The 19,928-nt window shown below is 41.8% G+C and overlaps 1 protein-coding gene across 1 annotated transcript; it reads left to right on the forward strand.

Moving 5' to 3' along the window:
* Positions 1–11,936: 11,936 nt before the first annotated feature.
* On the forward strand, positions 11,937–19,102 carry LOC131225070 (uncharacterized). The gene is made up of 4 exons (XM_058220495.1): positions 11,937–12,024; positions 18,129–18,486; positions 18,844–18,971; positions 19,029–19,102. Exons 1-4 carry the CDS (start codon positions 11,937–11,939, stop codon positions 19,100–19,102), a joined length of 648 nt encoding a protein of 215 aa, XP_058076478.1.
* Positions 19,103–19,928: the final 826 nt, after the last annotated feature.

The raw sequence follows: 19,928 nt of genomic DNA on the forward strand, positions 1-19,928 counted from the left end.
TTTTGTCTAACTTTTGATTTTGGAAACTTAGTGTACATTTTAACTAAGCCTCTGGGAAACGGTATGAAGGAATAATTTAAGTACACTTAATGTACAAGTCATGACGTGGATCTCGGCTTCAAAGTATATGCCATGTACCCAAAATCTCGGTCATGACAAATGGTATTAGAGAAAATTTCCTGATAAAATGGCATGTGGGTTATGGTTGAAGAAGAACTGGTAGGTTCCTTAAAAACTAGAGACCCAAATTTAGGCATCCATTGTTTGGTAAAAAATAATAATAATAATAAATCTCAAACTAATTATGACTTTTTTTTAGGTCTAGGACAACGTCTTCCCAAAATTTCAAGGTTCGGGGATGATATTTCTAATTTTCTGACAATTTTCCACAATGTTGATTGAAACTGTGGACCAATTTAGTGTCCCTGATCAAACCCAATCAAATTATTATTTAAAACTTTTTTAGATTTTTTTTGGGAGTCATGTACATACCCCGGGAAAACCCAATAAAATTTAACGAAGATATGAGTTGTCGATGAATTATGAAAATTCAAACAGTAAGCTATAAATGATAGAAATGACTGCTGGACAGTAGGATTTTTCTCCCATAGCAGTGATGAAAATCCAAGTAAATGTAATGATTTTAATTTGAAAATTTTTATAAAAATCCATAAGATAGTTAATGGCCTACGCGTTAAATTTTAACTCATTCTATTTTCTAGTTTGGAAGTTAAAATTACATAAACGATGATGTGTCTATCAAGTCTAAATTTAAAACTTTCCTTTGGTCATGTCGAGAGATGCAACATATAAAAATTTTAATTTTTGTGATGTGTGAAACTTATAGACCCAACCTAAGATCCTTGATTGATGATTTTAATGTAAAAAACCAAATTTACTTAGAGTATACATAATTTCAAAACGTGAATATGGTCCTCATTCAGTGAGGTGAGGCGACTTTGTTTTACAGCACCAATCTTCTGATTTATACATTAAGGGGCCTCCATCTGCTGCCCAACTTCGATTCAGGCAATTCAAAATCCAAATCGTAGTTAGCCAAGTACAGTTTTAAGAAAAAATAAGTAATTTTTTTAAAAATGGCAATTTCTATAATAATTTAGTGAATTAGTACAGACATGTTGAGCTACACCCGTTTTTGAACAGGATGGACTCTAAGAAGTTCAGGAATTTCTGTAGTTATGAGAATGAGTTCAAATTTTATAGAGACCCATTAGACTTATAAATAAACTTGTACAAAATTATTGAAAGAAATTCAAATCTATTATGGTTATGAAACAACGACTGGATCAACACTTAGTAAATAGAAAAACAATTTATTCATATTTACACCACGTTGGCCTAATCAACAAAATTTTCTAAAATAAAAAATAAAAATTCTTATCCTAGAATATTGATTTAATAAAATGAGTACTTTTTGCATAAAAATGTAATTTTAAAAATCTTATCCCCTAACTAAATTAATTTTTCTTCTTATAGGATTGAATGGCCCCCAAGAAGACCCGTAGTATCTAAAATTTGTTGCCTTTTGCGAGTGCACCTCTCCTTGAGACTCCCGTCAAATTAGATATATAAATAATTACAAATAGAATCTTAAATTAGATTTCTAATTTTTGGCTCAAACAAAAAACAAAACAAGGAATCCTAAGTTTGGGTTTATATTTTCATGGAGGACCTGCCAATTATATATATATATATATATATATATATGTTCATACCTCGATTGGAGCCCATGCACCAAGTGTACATAATTCCACTCATCATGTATTTATTTGGAGGCATAATTCAATATATTATAAAATTTACACCGAATTAACATCATACATTCCAACGCAATTTTTTTTTTCCATTTACCATATCTATTACATTCACAATCTCATGAATTAATTCAGAAATTCAATTGTATTCACTTATTTAGTGGATTGTTTGTCAATTTAAGCTATAGTTTTTGTAATGCCTGTATTTAAAAAAAAAAAACTAAAATTTAAAAATTTTAAATTTAATTTTGAGAAAAAGATGTATTGATCTCATCAATCTTCCCATTTTCTCTCTTTATTTAAAACTCTCCTCGTTCCTTATAGTTTCCCAATAAATCCTCTCTCTTAAAAAGGGAGCATGTGAGAGCGAGAATCGTACCAAAACTCAAATAACCAAAGAAACAAACTCATAGGAAAAAAACGAAAGTGAAAGTGGGAAGGAAGTTTTTGGGAATTCATCTATTCAGGTTAGTATAATGATTTTTTATTTTTTTTGTTTAGTAGTAGGTTAATATGGCATTGATCTACACACTAGATGGATTGGATCAATCAAACGTCCATTATGTAGGTCTAATTCATCCATGTAGAAAGGTACACTGATGTGCATGGCTTTAGAGCTGATGTGCAGAATGTGAGATTTTTCCATAATGGACAACAATCAATATGATCTGTACGATTCATGGGTATTTGGAGACTTAATTACATAATATTTTTAAGAATCAAACCAATTCGACACCTCAATGGGCCGTATCGATTATAGATCTACAAATATTCTCTATTAATCTAACGAAATTGAATTAATACCAAAGAGTAATTCTCTGTGCAAGCTACAACTTGGCATAGAGACAGATAATTATATGACATAATCTAAAATGTGTGATTAAATCATCACCATTTATTAGATTCTTAAGAATAAAATAAATTAAAATCCTAAATTCCAAACCAATCGGACTATTGGATGGACCACATCAATATGAAGAAATTGTAGATAATGAATCATTTGTTGATTTATTACGTGGAACCATTATATGGTTGAGATCTAACTCGATCTGAATCGATTATCAAAATCTGAATATCAAATGATGATGACATTCAGATTTGAGGATCAATTTAACCATCTAGTAGGCCGCATCGATCAATCAATGTGAGCATTAATAATTGTAATTAATTAAGGTATAGATAGTCAAATCAAGATGATCATCAGTTGTCCCTTTAAATTGATCAAGTTATAATCAATGGTTGGCCTTGATCCATCTACTAAAATAGATTAATTGTTTGATATGTTATATACTTACATTGATATCATTGCCATGTGTTCTTAATTGATTTAGATAAACGTATGATTTTTGTATTAATATAATAATAATAATATGATTTAATTAATGTGTTAGTATAATCAATTATCTAAATTACTGTATTAATGCAACTTATATGTTGAATTATTAACTGGACATGAATTGAATGATATACTAATATTACGAGATAGTATGGGATTATGTTGATTCAAATGTGATAATCAAAATGATCTTTATAATACATGATTCACGATTACTTGATATGTTTATGCATCTATCAATTACATGTACAACATGTACTGAATTTCCGGGAGACTTCCCTGGATGGTATACCTAGTAGAATCATTACAGAAGCCCACTATACTAGTGGAAGCCTAATCAAAAAATAGATGTGGGCCTTGCCTATGCATACCAAATGGTAGAAGCTTGCCAAGGGGCAGATGCGAGTTGACGGATTTTCAACTCAGGCAAGTGGACGGAATCTCACTTGATGTATTCATGCATTCATACATTGCATAATATTTAAAAAAAAATTCTAAACTTATATTCTGTATGATTATTAGCATTCTATTATAATTTGATGTAAAGAACTATGTCGGGAATTCTCACTAGGCCTGGCCAGCGTACCCTTTATTGATGTAAAATTGTACAAATATGAATGAGGGTGAGCCTATGGCTCAAGAACAAGAATACGTAGTCGAGATAGAAGTAGATTTAAGGGACACGTGACCCTACTTAGCAGATAAAAAAGTTCTTGCCCTGGAATAACCATGATTTTTTTTTTACTTTAATTATATTTGATTTTCTTAGATTGTTAATTAATCATTTCAAGTTGTTGGACATGTTTATTTCATTTCATAAGACCATGAATGAGAGAGTCCTTAACTATGTTTATGATTGATTATTGGAATAAATAGTCGTTTCTTATTTATGAAGTGCTACTGAGTATGAATGAAATGTAGATCTACGGTAGAGCTACTGGGTATATCAATTTATTTTTTAAAGCAATTTAACCGTTTAAGTACACTTAGTGTACTGACATGGATCTCGAATCCAAAGTATACATCGGGTACCCAAAATCTGGGTCATGTTACCGTCCATTAAGTAGTAGCTATCACATATACAAGTCAATTCATATTTAAGTATGATAGGTGTCTCATTAAAACCCAAAATGATCCTCCAATGAAAGTTTACAACATGTCCAATATCAGAGCCTATTCCTATGACACACATACTCCTATGTAAGATAGGACATGCATACCGACTTGTTTTCAAACTCGCGAGGAGACCTCCCATCTTGAGTCGTCATCGTTTCTCTAACACAGATTACCGCATAATAATTCTAACCACAAGTCTGTCCTTCATACAACTAAGGGTTGCAATAGCCAGGTAGCCCTCCCCCATATTTGCGACAGACTTGGACCGACGATCATGGCCTGATGAATTTTCAAAGTTGTGCACGGGGTCAAGCCATTTCAGCCCACCGTGGTGTACCCTACTCGATCATTGATTTCATTCCTCTAAGAAATGTATATTTCTTTGTGCATGGATACCCCACTTCATCAATATAGATTTTATCAATTTTCAAGCCAGGTCTTGGGTCGGGTCAGTCCTGGCCCCAACCAATTTCAAGGGCCTGACTCAGACCTCAGAGTCTTAAGCATTGGGATGGGCCCAGACCCATTTCCAGCTTAGTAGATGGGTCAGGATTGGACTGACATCAACCTAGCCCAAACCCAACCCATTTCCACCTCCATTGCCCATTGATATTGTCTTTGTGTCCCTCTCTGTCTCTTGGTTTGATTTTCATACCAAGTGGGTGTCATGGTGCGGCCCACCTTTTCCACAGATAGGATATTCTACATATGTGACACATTAGCAGTCTTTTTTTTTTCTCTTAATACTTGAGTCTATATATATGTAGATACCCCACCTAAGGTTGACAAGCTGATCAAAATTAGATGGTTTAGATGGATCAAAACTTGAAATCTAGCCCAAACCAAAGCTCAGTCCAAGCCCAAGCCCATATAACTTTGGGACTACAATTAAGCAGAAAGAAGTAGAATAGAAGATAACCAAGATCTCACCCTAGGTCTCGGCAAAAACTAAGACCCATCCACATGGTCGACGACGCATGGCACGCCTACCATGTGGAATTTCATGATTTTTATTTATTTATTTATTTATTTTTATAGTGGGTGAGTGGAGGAGGGGAAAAAGTACACGCCTACATCGAGAAGCCTGCTTGGTATGAAAACCCATATGCCCCTAGTTTTGCCTGAATTTATGCCTCTTGTCATCCGATCCAACCATCCACATCGCACCATATGGCACGCCCATTCCAAAAACCAATCACAGCCTTTAGAGCCTTCTTTAGGCGCTACACATCCCAGAAATCACTATAATGCCACTTCAAACACTTATAAATACCCTATCCTATTTCATTTCCAAACCATCTTCCACCTTCCATCACTCCCGCTACCCCAAAAGCATTAAGGAAGAGAAGGTGAGAGAGGAAGAGTGGGTCTAGCCCATCCATCTACCAAGGTGAGAAAAGGGTGAAAGGAGCGGAGCCTTCTTGCCTAGGTTAGCCCAGTCAAGCCTAAACTCTATCCATCAGAACCATCCGGAAGATCGATTAGACCCATTCCAATTGATCCTTGTGATAACCCATTCACCCACTTTCCCAACTCTAATAAGCTTAATTCGTATTTGTATCTACATTATGCATTTTCATTTTCACCCTCGACCTACCTACTTATTTAGTTGATTCGAGTGTATGCTTTGTAGCTTATTGTATTACCAGATCTTACCCATTAAAAAAGCCAACATACTGGCAATGTTGAATCTGATTCATCTTGAATGAGTCCATCAAGCGAGTCTTTGAGCTACCATAAGATTACATAATAGCACCCATTAAGATGCATGTAGTTAATTAGTGATTCTTTCATGCGTCTACTAAGAAGAATTTTGCTGATCCCACATGCACCTATGCATGGTGGCACCTGGCACACGTGGGACATCTGAACTATCAATCACTAGGCAAGTATAGATGAACAGGCAGAAAAATCACTTACCAAAGATGAGTATATGGAGATGGGTGTTGACTAGGACGTGTCTCTTCCCATAGGATCTGCTCCAATCCCTCCAGAGTTCCAAGGCTTGATGTTACGATATAGGTCTTTGTGAGATTATTGTCGCATCATCAGGCACTTGATCATGGTTATTAAGGCCATTTATATAATGGCTGTTGAAATTTTTGGTTTAAAAAATAAATAAAATATTTAATATTTCTATTTTTCTTCCAAAACGGTTTTGAAATTTTAAAAAGAAGTGTGTTTTCTTTAATCCCACATTGGAAAGAGTGGGAGAAAAGTTGTGGTTTATAAGTAGTTAATTGGGTAGCATTCTTAGAAAAATGGAGGATGAGATGCTCGGTTTGCGTGTGAATGCAGACACATGCTTAGACATGAGCAAGGGCATGGGCGGTGTTCCCGTAGTGGTGCTAGATGTTTTGAGAATGGCTAGTAGCCTTAATAACCAAAATGGTCCGAAATGGACGAGCCTTGATGATCCAACGATTTGAAATGCTCAAAATATTTCCAGTTAGTGAAATATTTTTAAAATGTTTTAAACCATTGATGATCACCTAGCAACAGTCCACTCCTCTGATGTTATATAAACAGGTGAACTGTTGTAAAGGATAATAGCAAGAAATGCTCATGTTTGGCAAGCGGTGTATTTTCACCTTAAGAAACATGGAAAGCTCAATCTCAATTGTGTGTGTTTCCCAACTAAAATTCTGTGGGTCCCACCATTATAGATGCGTTTTATCAACACCAGGCATTCATTTTTTAGATCATTATAGGACACAAGTCCAAAAATGAGGCGGATCCAAAACCATACCATGGAAATCCATCACGGAAAACTTCTTGGGAACCCCAAAACTTTTGAACCAAGTTGGTATTTGTTAGTTCCCTTAATCCATGTCTTTGTGACCTTACTAAGAGATTTGATGTCAAATATACATCATGGTGGACCCCACATGGCTTTTAATTGTGGGCGTCAAATTCCCACTGCTTCATGTGGTGTAGTCCAATTGAGCTTTAGATGTATCTTGTTTTCAAGCTCATATCCTAAAATGATCTTGTAAAATTTATGGATAACATATAAAACGTATTTTATATATCCATATGAGGAAATTACAAGAGATTCGAGTGGGCCTCACAAAAAGGAGTGAAGGCCTCACCTATCCTATCAAGCGAACACCCAAATACTTATAAAGAAGGGGAAAAAAACAACTAATTACATCGACCCAATCGAGTTGCTCCTAGTCCCACCTTATCAAGAAAGTAAGAGCCCTTGGCAAGTGGTGGAAGATTAGCTACAGATTGAAACTCGGTCCGGCTTGGGGTACTGCTGCCAAACTTGGCAAGGCCATCCACCACTCCATTTGCCTCCCTCGGCATGAAGGAGATCCTAAGGGAGGCCCACTTCTTGAGGTGAGATATTTTAGCCCACAGATACCAATATGCCCAACCAGGGGTATCATAGTTGTTCAAAAGGTCCACCAAGCACCTAGAGTCACTAGCCATGTCAATGTATGAGAAGCCCATCGATATAGCCATGTCCAGCCCTTCGACAAGTGAGGTGGTTTCAGCCATAAAATTAGTTCCGATTCCATAATTCGAGGCAAATGCGAAAGTGAAATCCTCGTTACTGTCTCTGCATATCCCACCTCCACCTGATTGGCCCGGGTTACCCCTAACCGAACCATCTATATTGATTTTAATCCAGCCTGCATCTGCCCTGGACCATTTAACAACCTTAGGTTTGCTGGAAAATATGGGAATGCGCCTAATACCAAGCTGTTGTTGCATGTTTTGGTGATAGGAGTTGGTTCGAGAGAGAAGGACCGATAATTTACAACAGACGGGTGACCTGGCTGATAGTGCGAGCCCCACAAACTGGCCTATTGTCAAACCTAGAGCTATTCCTAGCAAGCCATATTTCCCAAATTATGAGGCATGGGAGGAGACCACGAAGAGAGAGGGACGCGTTAGAAGAACCAGTCGTTCTCCACCAATGGAGCGCTCTTGTAGTCATGGACTGATTAGGCTGAATGGGGATGTTAAAGTGAGCAGCAAAGAAGGACCAAACCTCCATGGCAAGGCCCTAAAAGCTAGGAGGTGGTCCACCGTTTCCTCAGCGGGCTGGAGAATTGAATAGGGGAGGCAGCGGTCGTAGCGGGATGCCAAGAAAATCCCTTTACCCTGGACTCGAGCATCCACAGGAATCGCCTCATGAAGGGCCCTCCAAACAAACAGTGAGATTTTTGAGGGTAACTTCGAGTGTCATACCATTTGGCCCAAGAATTCCCGTTGGAACCAGTCCTACTTAAGTCCCAGGCCGTCTTAACTTCAAACTTTCTAGATGACGACGTAGTCCACATGCACCTATCGGCCCCTTCCGATAAACAGAAACCTTCGGAGTTAATGTGATTCCACAATTGCACTGACAATAGGCCCTGGATTGGGTTGGGAGTCTTGATACCCTCCGACCCTAAAATGTCATGCACTTTGAGCTCCAAATATTCTAGCAGAATAGTCCCCATGATAATCTCCTTTAAAGGACCTAGCCCCGACCAATCTCGCATCCAAAAGTTGGACTCTCCCCGACCAATGAGCCACCTGGAGTTGTTGTCAATGATAGGAAGAAGGGACCGAATCTTCTTCCAGAAAGGAGAGGGGGCAGGCGGGGCGTGAGCCAGGGGAGTGGGCCTCAGGTGGGTGGCGTACTTGAATCTGATCAGGTTATCCCATAAATTTTCAGGGCCGCTGGACCTAACCGCCCAGGCAAGCTTCAGTTTGAGACTCATAAACACCTCTTTGATCTTCTTACAACCAAGGCCCCCTTCAAGCTTTGGCATATGGACAGTCGATTCCAAGACACCCAATGCAGTTTCTTACGAACATCATCTGGACTAACTCTCTCTAAATCATGCAACAATGAAGCTGGGACATCAGCAGCAGCTAGCATGTGGATCGCGATGCTCGAGAGGACGTGGTTGACCAGAGTGAGCCTGCTAGCTTGGGAAAGATATTTGGCAGCCCAACCTTGTATACGTTGCTGGATTTTCCCCAAAAGAAACTGAAAATAGGCTGACTTGGAGCGCCCTGTAAACTATGGAACTCCAAGGTAGATCAGCGGGGCATTAGACGCTTGGATTCTGAGAGTTCTTGCCATTCTACTAGATGAGATATATGGCATGCTGGCAGGGACAAATGAGTTTGTTTTTGTGCATGTTAATCTTCTGGATTGTCCTTGCTTTAAAGTCTTTCAAGAAGTTATTGACAATCTTAAGAGAACTAATCCAACCATTCAAGAAAAGAACTATATCATCCGCGTATAAAAGGTGGGAGATGAGGGGGCAATCTCGTCTCATTTGAAAGGGCTTGCAGAAGCCTCTCCCGACCAGCCTCCTAAAACTTCGGCTTAGGGCTTCAGCCAGGAGGATGAAGAGGCTAGGAGAAATCGAGTCCACTTGACGTAAATCACGAGACGACTTGAAGAAACCGTGGCTTTCTCCGTTAATCAAAATCGAGAACCAGCAATTAGACCAGCATTTCTCAACGAGTTGAATACATTGCTCACAGAATCCAAATTTTCTCAACACCCCTGTAAGGAAACTCCACTCCACTCGATCATATGCTTTCTCCAAATCTAGCTTGAGGACCACATTTTCACCTCTGACCTTATTACCGATGTCCCTGAATACTTCCTGGGCGAGAGCTATGCCTTATGAGATGGATTGGCCTCTTACAAAGGCTCCCGGTTCAGCAGAAATAATGTTGGGAAGAAACTTACCTAATCTGTCAGCAAGAATCTTGGCAAAAAATTTATAAACACAATTATAGAGACTGATGGGGCGGAGGTCGGAGAATTTAGATGGGGATGGGGTCTTAAAAATAAGACCAATGAGGGATGTGGTGTATGCTCTCGGCATGCTTCTTTCGTTGAAGATAGATAACACAGCTTGGTGAAGGTCGTGACCAACGATCTCCCAGCAGGTTGAGAAGAATGTAGCCGAGAATCTATCTAGGCCTAGAGTGTCGTCAAAGGGCATAGAGTTCACAGCAGCTCTAACCTCTTCAACTAAAGGGGCTTGCAACAGGGCAGCGTTATCAACGTCCTAAACAAGGGGAGGGATGCTGTCCAGAAATTCCCCGCCTGGATCTACTGGCTCTGCCGAAAGTATATTGTAGAAATATTTGATTGCTTCCTGCTTGATTAGGACATCAAGTATAGCATTTTTGTCGAAAATCTTCCCTTTGATCGCTCCCACGAGGAGCTCGTGACGATCTTCAATAGGTACCGCAAGGTTCTTGATGTGTTCATTCCCTGTTTTCCGGACTCTAAAAACCGAGGGACTTTGGGTTTATCCGATTCTTATATGAAAATGATACAAGAACTCACAAAGGCTATACAAAAGATAGACTCATGCATTATGGTTATGGAGAAAGGGATGCTTCCAGCAAGAGAGTCACGCAGGGTAGATGCTTAATCTTTTGCCCAAGTGGTCGCTAACAGGGGCCCGGCTGCTACTCTTCCTAAGGGAGGTTCCATTGATGACGGGTTCAGAGCAACAGAACAGTCATATACCTCAATTGCTGATGAGGCAACTGTTAGAATGAAACTCAAAGACTTACAGCTTAGCCTAGTGGGTGTCGCCTCAAACCCTCGACCTCGATTCTCCATCTTATTGGAGCAATCAGGGCTTCCCAGTTTGCATCTTCAGCCATAGACGTGGCTAGACTCTCCCAATTCTTATTCCTCATTGTGTTGAAGTCCAGGGACAACCTACTGGAATTCATGGATGATTCCGCTCTGCTTAAGTCGATGGGGCTAGAAGCCCTCAATTGATGGTCACCAAACACAGCGAGAGGTGAGAAGGGGGTTTGGATCCGCTTATTCAGCATTTCTGCCCATGCGTGGATGGAATCGGTAATCGTTGACCTTGAGAATTTCTTTGAGAAGGTAGTCCAGATAGACACGAGTAACAGATATGGGATTTTCCAGGTGTATGCGCGGATCAAAGTGATTCTCCGACCGGGTGCCGATCTTCAGAAAGCTTTGAAGCTTGTTATTTTGGATGAAGTCTTCCCCGTTCATGCAGAAAAAGAGCCATGCTCACCGATCAGTCGCTCCTTGATCAGAATTCATTCAGTCACATCCAAGGAGTAAATGAAAGCGCAAAGGAATGGATGGCAAGATGCTTTCATGAAGACAGAAACAAACTAAGTTCTCGATTGGATAACCCCCAAGTGTTCGTGTCTATCAAGTCTAAATTTAAAACTTTCCTTTGGTCATGTCGAGAGATGCAACATATAAAAATTTTAATTTTTGTGATGTGTGAAACTTATAGACCCAACCTAAGATCCTTGATTGATGATTTTAATGTAAAAAACCAAATTTACTTAGAGTATACATAATTTCAAAATGTGAATATGGTCCTCATTCAGTGAGGTGAGGCGACTTTGTTTTACAGCACCAATCTTCTGATTTATACATTAAGGGGCCTCCATCTGCTGCCCAATGGCATCCTCATCTATAGGGTACAGGGATAGAGGTGGTGTCCTAATTTACATCGACCCTCCAGGCCTCCCCTTTCAAGGGCAGCATCAGAGGTCGCAACACTTCGGAGTGGGCGCCTTCAGTTAGGCCTAGGCCTAGAGAAAAGTCGGTTGGCTGCTCCTCTACGAGGTGGTCAGAATGTAACGAAGATAGGGATGGTGCATCCCCTTGGAACTCTCCTTTCTCCAGCCCCCTGGAACCCCAGTCCCTTGTGACCTCAAGCTCTCTAGGTATGGCAAGAGATGTCCAAGAAGTCAGCCTTGAAGTTGACCTCTCCCCTTTCTTCCGTACAGAAGTTTCTGATGGGGTTGATAAGGGAGGTAACAACACATCTGCTTCAACAGTGCATCCTGACTCGTCCAAGCAGATGGTCCTATTCTAGCCCACCATCATTGAGACCCCAATCATCCAGCCTCAAACCCAATCTGTTGCTGCTGCTCCAGCCTCACCCCCACCAAACCTTCTCAAAGAGCAGTAAGGCAAGCCGGTTATAAAGGTTTTAAGGAAGAGAGGGCGTCCTCCGGTTAGTGGAATTAAGGTAGAGATTTCTTCGGGAGAAAATTAGGGACAAAGGCTTCATAGAATTAACAACAAGGTCGTGATTTCAGGGTGTATAATGCCCCGGTTTTCAAGACCCAAGTATTCAACTCGTTTCCTGAAAATCTGGTGTTAATTGGTGATCAATAGGTAATCAAATCAAAACGTGATTAGTAGAAGCAAGCGTAGTATAGAAGCAACCCATCTCAAAGTAAATATCTTGGGCCACTCAACTAGGGCCCATATACAAAATTCTAAAATGTAATTGTTCAAAAATAAACCACCACAACTAATCTATCGATTCAAGCCATAATATGCAGTCGCTTCCTAATGCGACTCCTCGTTGTAAAATTCCTCTTCGACTGTGGCTGATTCCGGGTCCACCGCACGTTCGTCAGTACCTGTATCTGCATCCTCTGTATGGTTGAACAATGATGAATGAGTGGCCAGCTCAGTGTGATCTCCCCTCAAGATTACACACCGCCGCTTAAGACAAGGAATAGCATAAAAAATATAGGCAAACGAAACATAGTAAATGCAGTCTTGTAGTACGCATAGATACGTGAATGCAATCATCGCCCTGGGAATGCTCATCCGTGTGGACATTGGGCTCGTCACCCATGCAATCATCAACCTGGGAATGCTCAACCAGTCGGACAAAATACGTACATCACATACAATAGTGATAGACGCTGGTCTGTGCCATCTATGCATGATTAGTCAACCATTATTAGTCCAGTTACAATTAACCAATTTAAGTAAGCTTAAGGTCACTACGGGGGCTTAACACCAGCGTAGGCCGACAGCTCGGGTATGGTCCCATACTACCATCCCCTGCTCATGAGGCCACCGCCTTAGGGTGTATATAAAACTCATCAACATGTGGCCAATCAATTCTCAATATTAGGGAACTACCACTGTATGTTGACTAGGAATGAAATGTAGAAATCATTAAATACAGTGACTAAAGTAAGATGGTATGTATGGATCAATGCGAGTAAACAACGGTGAGTATAAACATGGTGTGGTTCACTCCACAGTCAGGTAAGTGGAAACACTCCATAGGTTGTGAGCCTCATAATTCAATCGCCACTAATTATAACCTCCATGTTGGGCGTCTATTCATCACATCCGTTTCGTTACACCCTAAGTTCGGACTCTCTTTTAATAGGAGTTTTTATAGAGAGGTTTCAATCATTATGTGACTTGCAACCAATATAGTCATATGATACATAAAGATATAAACATGATTTAGTTCTAAACATATAGTTCTAACAAGACTAATTAAATGCTTCGATGAATCTAGGACGTACTTTTAGATAAGACAATCATGTAATTTAATGAATTTTTAAAACATGTGATAATGGTATACTAATCAAAGGATTAGATCCATGATCGGTGATCAAAAAGGTTAGAGATTTAATCATTTTCAAAATATCTGTTCAATAGTCAACCAATGGCTAAGTACAATTATAAGGCATGTATTTAAGCAAGCAAGTTGAATGATCATCCACTCCTAGGATATCATTTGCAACTGCCAAGAAAAATTATCCTTAATCCACTTTAGAGATGGAAAGCTCAAGGGGAAGAAAATCATCACCTATGGGTCGTAGTCTCTTTCTTGATTCAAATCCCTGTGCGTAGTTAGTAGCCCAAAGTCACGCGAGGAGCTTCCTAGAGGACCAATTTACATTAGACAAAAGTCCCTAATGTTTTCATCTACTACCATATTGAAGGTTTTGTGGGATCTAAAAGGGCCCATAGGTTAGGTTATTTGGGCCTGCCTTAAGGTGACCAGGCTTACAGACTTTTGTCATAACAGGTGGCCCAATTTTTGGGCCCAAACATATTACTAACTAAGGGCTAACTGGGCCTATTTTGGACCCGGCCGTTGGCCCCAATTCAAGCCCAAGATGGGTCGGGTAGCTCATTGTGTTGAGGCCCAATATATATTTATGGTGAGGCCCACTGTGCAGCCCACTATATCTCATGGTGAGGCCCACTATGCGGCCCACTAAGTTTGCATGGTGTGGCCCACTTGTTTACATGGGGTGGCCCACCTGTTTTCATGGTGCGGTTCTGGGCCAGTTTCAGCCCAGATTGTGGCCCTCATTAATGGCCCATCTGGAAGCTATTTTGAGCCCAGCTTTCGGCCCTACTACATGCTATTTTTAAGCCCATCATACAACTCAATAGTCAGCCGTTTGAGGCCCTATTTGGGGGGTAAGTTCAATCATTCTCGGGCTGTTATTTTTGCTCTTTTCAACTGATTTCTAGTTGGTTTCAAAGTTACAAATTACCGCCGCTTTCTAGCTGATATTCATCTATTTTTGAAGCTGCATTTCCAGCTATTCTCAAATTGAAAATCAGCTGGTTTCACGTTTGTAGTTACAACTATTTTCAACTAAAAAATCAACCATTATCTGGCTACATTTTCAGCTGTTTTTTAGCCAAAAAATCTGCTGCTATTAGATTGCTTTTTCAGCTGTCTTTAAGCTGAAAAATCAGCTGCTAGTAGGCTGCATTTTTAGCTGTCTTTAAGCTGAAAATCGGCACTTTCAGGTGCATTTTTCAGCTATTTTTCAAGCTAGCAATGACAGCCATTTTCAAGCTGATCTCCAGCTGCTACCATGTTGCAAATGATGGCCATTTTCAAGTTGATTTTCAGCTGCTTCCAAGATGATTTCTCGGCTATTTTCTAGAGTTGAAAAATCAGCTGGCTTTGGGGAGAAGTTTCAGCCATTTTCAACTGCACTCTTGTACATTTCTCAGCTGTCTTCAGGCTGCAAAATCAGCTAATGTCGGGTTGTATTTCCAGCTACTTTCAAGCTAAAAATCGGGTGCTAACAGGTCATTTTTCAAGCTGAAAAACCTGCTGATATCAGGTTATTTTTCCAGCTATTTTCAAGCTACAATATGGCCTAGTTGTGGGCTCATTTTTGGCGTTTCCATGACTCCGAGATTGTCGGGGTCAAGCTGCTTACACTGCTAGATGCAGGCCTGATTTCAGCCCTATCTGGATGCTGGTTTTGGTCCACACAGTGGCCCAAAACGGTCTAGATTTGGCATGATTTCGGGCCTAGCTTTTAGCATGGTTTCAAGCCTCACTGTTTGGAGAAAAGAAAAGAAAGAAAAGAGGTCGTTACCTGGCTGATTTGCAAGAGGTCCACACCTCCACTCTCTCTCTCTCTCTCTCTCTCTCTCTCTCTCTCTCTCTCCTTTTCTTTCTCTCTTTCTATCCCTATCACTCTCTTTTCCTTTTCTACTCTTTTTGGCGTGAAATCCTAAAGTAATAGGATGGTCTATTTATAGCTTGGAGGGGAGGATCATCAACAGTTGGGAGAAAGATCTCCTTTAGCAATGGCTGTGATCAGCAATTGGCTGTGCATGAGGTCAATCCGACCCTAGTGATGGGTTTCCAGGGCTTTGATCTCTCAGGAAAGCATTTCTTTAAGGCTGGTGGGACCCATCTCGTGATCGGGTCCCGATGGGTTATCAGGGAAGATGATGGAGCCATTAATGGCAGATCGTGATTCTTTATATTCCGACATGATCGGATCCATTTGAGTGGATCAGATATGTACCTTGATCAGTGTGGGGCCCACTTTTAGGGCCACAAATGCAGCCTGGTCCATCTCATGAGATGATCCGTTTTCTCTTCTCTTTCTCATGAGATGAGATAGCTGAGCTTCTCATTTCGTACCACCCTCAAGGATGGGTTGGGATCATGACACGTGGCCCCAGGGAACGACCACAATCATGGGACGCGGATTTCCTGCGAAAGCCTTTCGCAGGAAGTTCCTGCGCTGGGAACCCAGGTGAGGAGACCCTCCCTTAGCTGGCTCATGGGTGGTTGAAATCTCATGGATAAAGGGATGTTAGCTTGCCTCTCAAGCTACCTGATGGTCCCTCATCTTAGATCCTAGCCACACATGAAAGAAACGGACGGTTTAAACCCAACTCCCCCATTTCTATGCATGGGCCCAAATCCTTAAGCAAAGTGGATGGTTTGGATCATCTAGAAAGTGGCCAGGGTGGCCCACTTTGGGACTTGTAGTCCAACAGTTTCAAATTTGAAAACGGCGAGGGGAATTCCTCCATTTTTCATGAAATGCTCGGTCAACAGCCATTTGATAGCATGCACTGGTCCGGTGCACATCGTGCGTGACAGACCATGGTGCACGTGAGCCGCATATGGGGCCCACCGCGATGGTTACCTCAAATCTATTCCGTCCAAACACTTTGGGGGCCCCACTTGGGGGTCCTGGCCCACTTTGGGTCAATGGTGAGATCTAGGTGGGCCATTTCTCGCACTTCGGGGCCTTATTTGTCCCATACATCACAATCCAAGGTTGGAAAGGTTTGAGATTTTGTTTTGACGGTTTGAAAGGGGGTCTTGAGAGGTTTCAGGTGTCTGGTTGCCCATTTATTAATCATCGAAGGTTGACAGTAGTGTATAGTGTTAGTATTGGTGACCTACGGTATCTTTAACTTGGAGTGATTTGTTAAGCTTACCCTCTTGGCAGATGTAGGGTCCATGTAAGCCTCTAGGCATCGTGATGGATGGCCTCAATGCCGCTTTGGAAGTCCCATCCTGAACGTGTTAAGTCCAAGTAGCCTATTTAATGGGTTTCAGTTTTCACCACCGTGGGTTTAAGAGGTAACACCCACATACCAAAGGCATGGGGTGTTATAGGGTGTGTGATTGATGGGTAGTTTCCTCATTTGGAACGCCTGGGGTGTTGGTAATAGACCAACCATCTCCTCTTAAAAGGCTATCTTCCAAACACAACCCACTGTTTATAGTTATCCTGGAACCAATGCTTAGAGAAGGTAAAAGAGTGGTGACTGGCCTGAAATTAGGCTACCTGCAACATCTTGGAAAAATTCGTACAAAAATTTTGGGTATTTTTCAATAGCCCCATTCAGTTGTCCTTTTTGTCTACCTCTAACCAAATGTTGTCTCTCTCATTCTCTTCGCCAAACTTTCAGGCCCCTTTCCAAGTGTCGATAGTCTATGCCAAATGCAACAGGTATTTAAGAAGAGGTCTTTGGGAGGATATGACAACCCTGTCCAGATCATTGACAGGCCCGTGGGCCATGTGTGGAGACTTCAATGCGGTGATTGAAGCCTCGAAAAGGTGAAGTGGCAGGGCCTTCAACCAAGCTAGCGCTGATGAGTTTGCAGAGGCCATTCACTCTATCAGGCTGATTAATGCGGGCTTCTCTGACAACCACTTGGTGTAAAAACCAATCAGGTACTGCATATGTATGGGCTAGATTGGACAAAGTCCTTCTAAATGCTGACTGGCTGAGCTCCTTCCCGAGCTTCCATGTTGAGCACCTTCCTCGTGCTTCCTCTAACCACACGCCTCTCCTTCTCCACTTCCTCAACCAGCATAGTAGGTGTGTTGCCAGGCCGTTTAGATTTCAAAGAATGTAGATGCATCATGAGTCTTTTCTATAGGTCGTTAGAGCTGCTTAGGAGGGCGTCGCCTCTCCTTCCCCGCTGCTGAACGTCCGGCTGAAGCTTAGGTAGGTGAAATCTTTGCTGAAACTATGGAATAAATAGGTGTTTGGGGACGTTTTCAGGCAGGTGCAGTAGGCCGAACGTGATCTTGAAGAGGCAGATTCCAAGCTTCAGTAGGCCTCAGGTGACGGCGAGCAGTCCTTGCATGCCCAGCAGGAGTCTGTAGCGGTGCAGTGGAACCTATTTAAGGTTGAACTTATGGCTAAAATATTCTGGAAGCAGAAGTCCAGAATTAACTAGTTGGTTGAGGGTGATAAGAACACCAGGTTCTTTCACACCTCAGTAAAATTAAGCAGAGGAAAACAGAAATCAAGTCTATTGAGCTAGGTTTTGGTGTGACTGTGGTTGAGCCTACAGAGATTAAATCAGAAGTGGTCAAACACTTCCACGATCTGTTCAAAGAAGACGTCCATCCACCCACTCCTCTTTTGCAGCCCCTCCTCTCAGTCCTCCCTCGAATCATCTCCCCCTCGGACAATGACCATCTGATGCACCCCCCTTCTCAGCAAGAAGTCCACCAGGCAATCCTCTCCCTCCCCATTGACGGTGCTGTCAGTCTTGACAGTTTCTCAAGGGCCTTCTTCGTGGGCAGCTGGGATATCATCAGGCAGGACCTCCTCCAAACGGCAATTCACTTATTTGAGGGCGGGGACTTTCCCCGGGCCTTCACCACGTCTCTGATCTGCCTTATCCAGAAATGCCCGGTTCTTAAGAGGTTGTCCGACTTTCGGCCCATCAGTTTGTGTAACTGTATGTATAAGATCTTTACGAAAATCATTTCGGCCAAGCTGGCCCCGTTGCTTCCTTCCCTGATTTTCCCTGAGCAAGGAGCCTTCATCCAAGGCCGAAACATTGCAGCAAACATCGCCTTGGCCTAGGAAACTTTCAGAGAAATTAGCAGAAAGGTCCATGGTGGAAATCTCGTGTTGAAGCTAGACAGGGAAAAAGCATACGACCGGGTTAATTAGGATTTTCTAAAGTTAGTGCTGGAAGGCTTTGGTTTTAGCTCTGCTTGGATACGGTTGGTAGAAAAATGTTGGACAAATTGTTGGTTCTCTATCCTTGTTAACAGAGAGGCTGTTGGTTTCTTCAAGTCCTCTAGAGGGTTGAGGCAAGGTGACCCCCTCTCGCCTAGCCTGTTTATCATCGCTACTGAAATTCTCAACCGCGGGATCAAAGTCTTGGTGGAGCGCAGATCCTGTAAGCCTTTTAAGTTGAGTAGGGGTTGTCCCCTAATCTCTTATCTGTTATACGCAGATGACACGCTACTTTTCTTGAATGAAAGTGTTGCCTCATTGAACGCTATCAAGGGGCTTCTTCAGGCCTATTAGGATGCTTCAAGCCAGAGGGCGAATCTCCAGAAGAGTTCCTTCCTCTGCTCCAGTAAACTCCCACAGTCCAGAATCAGAGCTATTGAGAGCCTGTTGGGGGTCACCAGGTCTACCTCGTGCCCAATCTTCAGCCCCTGATTGACAAGGTGGTTACGCATGTTGCTGGTTAGAAGGCGAGAGTCCTCTCGCAGGCTGGTGGGGCTGTCTTGGTCCAGCACATTCTCGAGAGCATTCCAGTTCACTTCATAGCTGCCGCCCAACTTCCTACGTTAGTAATCGGGGATCTGGAGAAGCATTTCGCCTCCTTCTTTTGGGGCTAGACGGACGGTAAGAGCAAGCTCCATTAGACGAATTGGAAAGCTATCACCATCCCTAAGTGTGAATGTGGTCTGGGTATCAGGAAATTGAAAGAGGTTATGCAAGCTCTTCGACTCAAGATAGCGTGGGCTGTCCGTTTCAGTAAGCATCCTAGTCTTTGGGCCTCTTTTATGCTATCTAAATACACCCAAGATCTCCTCCCTGACACCACTGGAAGGATCTCTGTTCCTGCTTCCCCACTTTGGAAGAGCATCAGGGCTCTTCTGCCGCTGCTAGACGGTCTGATCCAATTCCACGTCGGGCAAGGTGGCGCTAATCTTTGGTCTACCAACTGGACTGGGTTGGGCAGGCTTGATTCCCTCCTGGAGAGTCCCATCCCTCCATCCTTGCAATCCATGAGGATTTGTGACTTCATCGGCATGATGGCTCCCTCTCTCCTTCGTCCGTCTTCTCTTATTTGCCCTAGGATATCATCCATTTCCTGTTTCAGGGAGGTTTCTATGTTTCT

The sequence above is a fragment of the Magnolia sinica genome, chromosome 2 (genome assembly GCF_029962835.1).
Source record: "Magnolia sinica isolate HGM2019 chromosome 2, MsV1, whole genome shotgun sequence".
Lineage (NCBI taxonomy): Eukaryota > Viridiplantae > Streptophyta > Magnoliopsida > Magnoliales > Magnoliaceae > Magnolia > Magnolia sinica.

What these genes read in the sequence shown, in the direction of transcription:
- LOC131225070 (XM_058220495.1), top strand. Translation starts at nt 11,937, where the DNA reads ATGGCAAGAGATGTCCAAGAAGTCAGCCTTGAAGTTGACCTCTCCCCT. An exon ending in TGATGGGGTTGATAAGGGAG is followed by an intron (nt 12,025 to 18,128) that starts GTAACAACACAT and finishes TTGAGCCTACAG; the next exon opens with AGATTAAATCAGAAGTGGTC. An exon ending in AAATGCCCGGTTCTTAAGAG is followed by an intron (nt 18,487 to 18,843) that starts GTTGTCCGACTT and finishes CCTTGTTAACAG; the next exon opens with AGAGGCTGTTGGTTTCTTCA.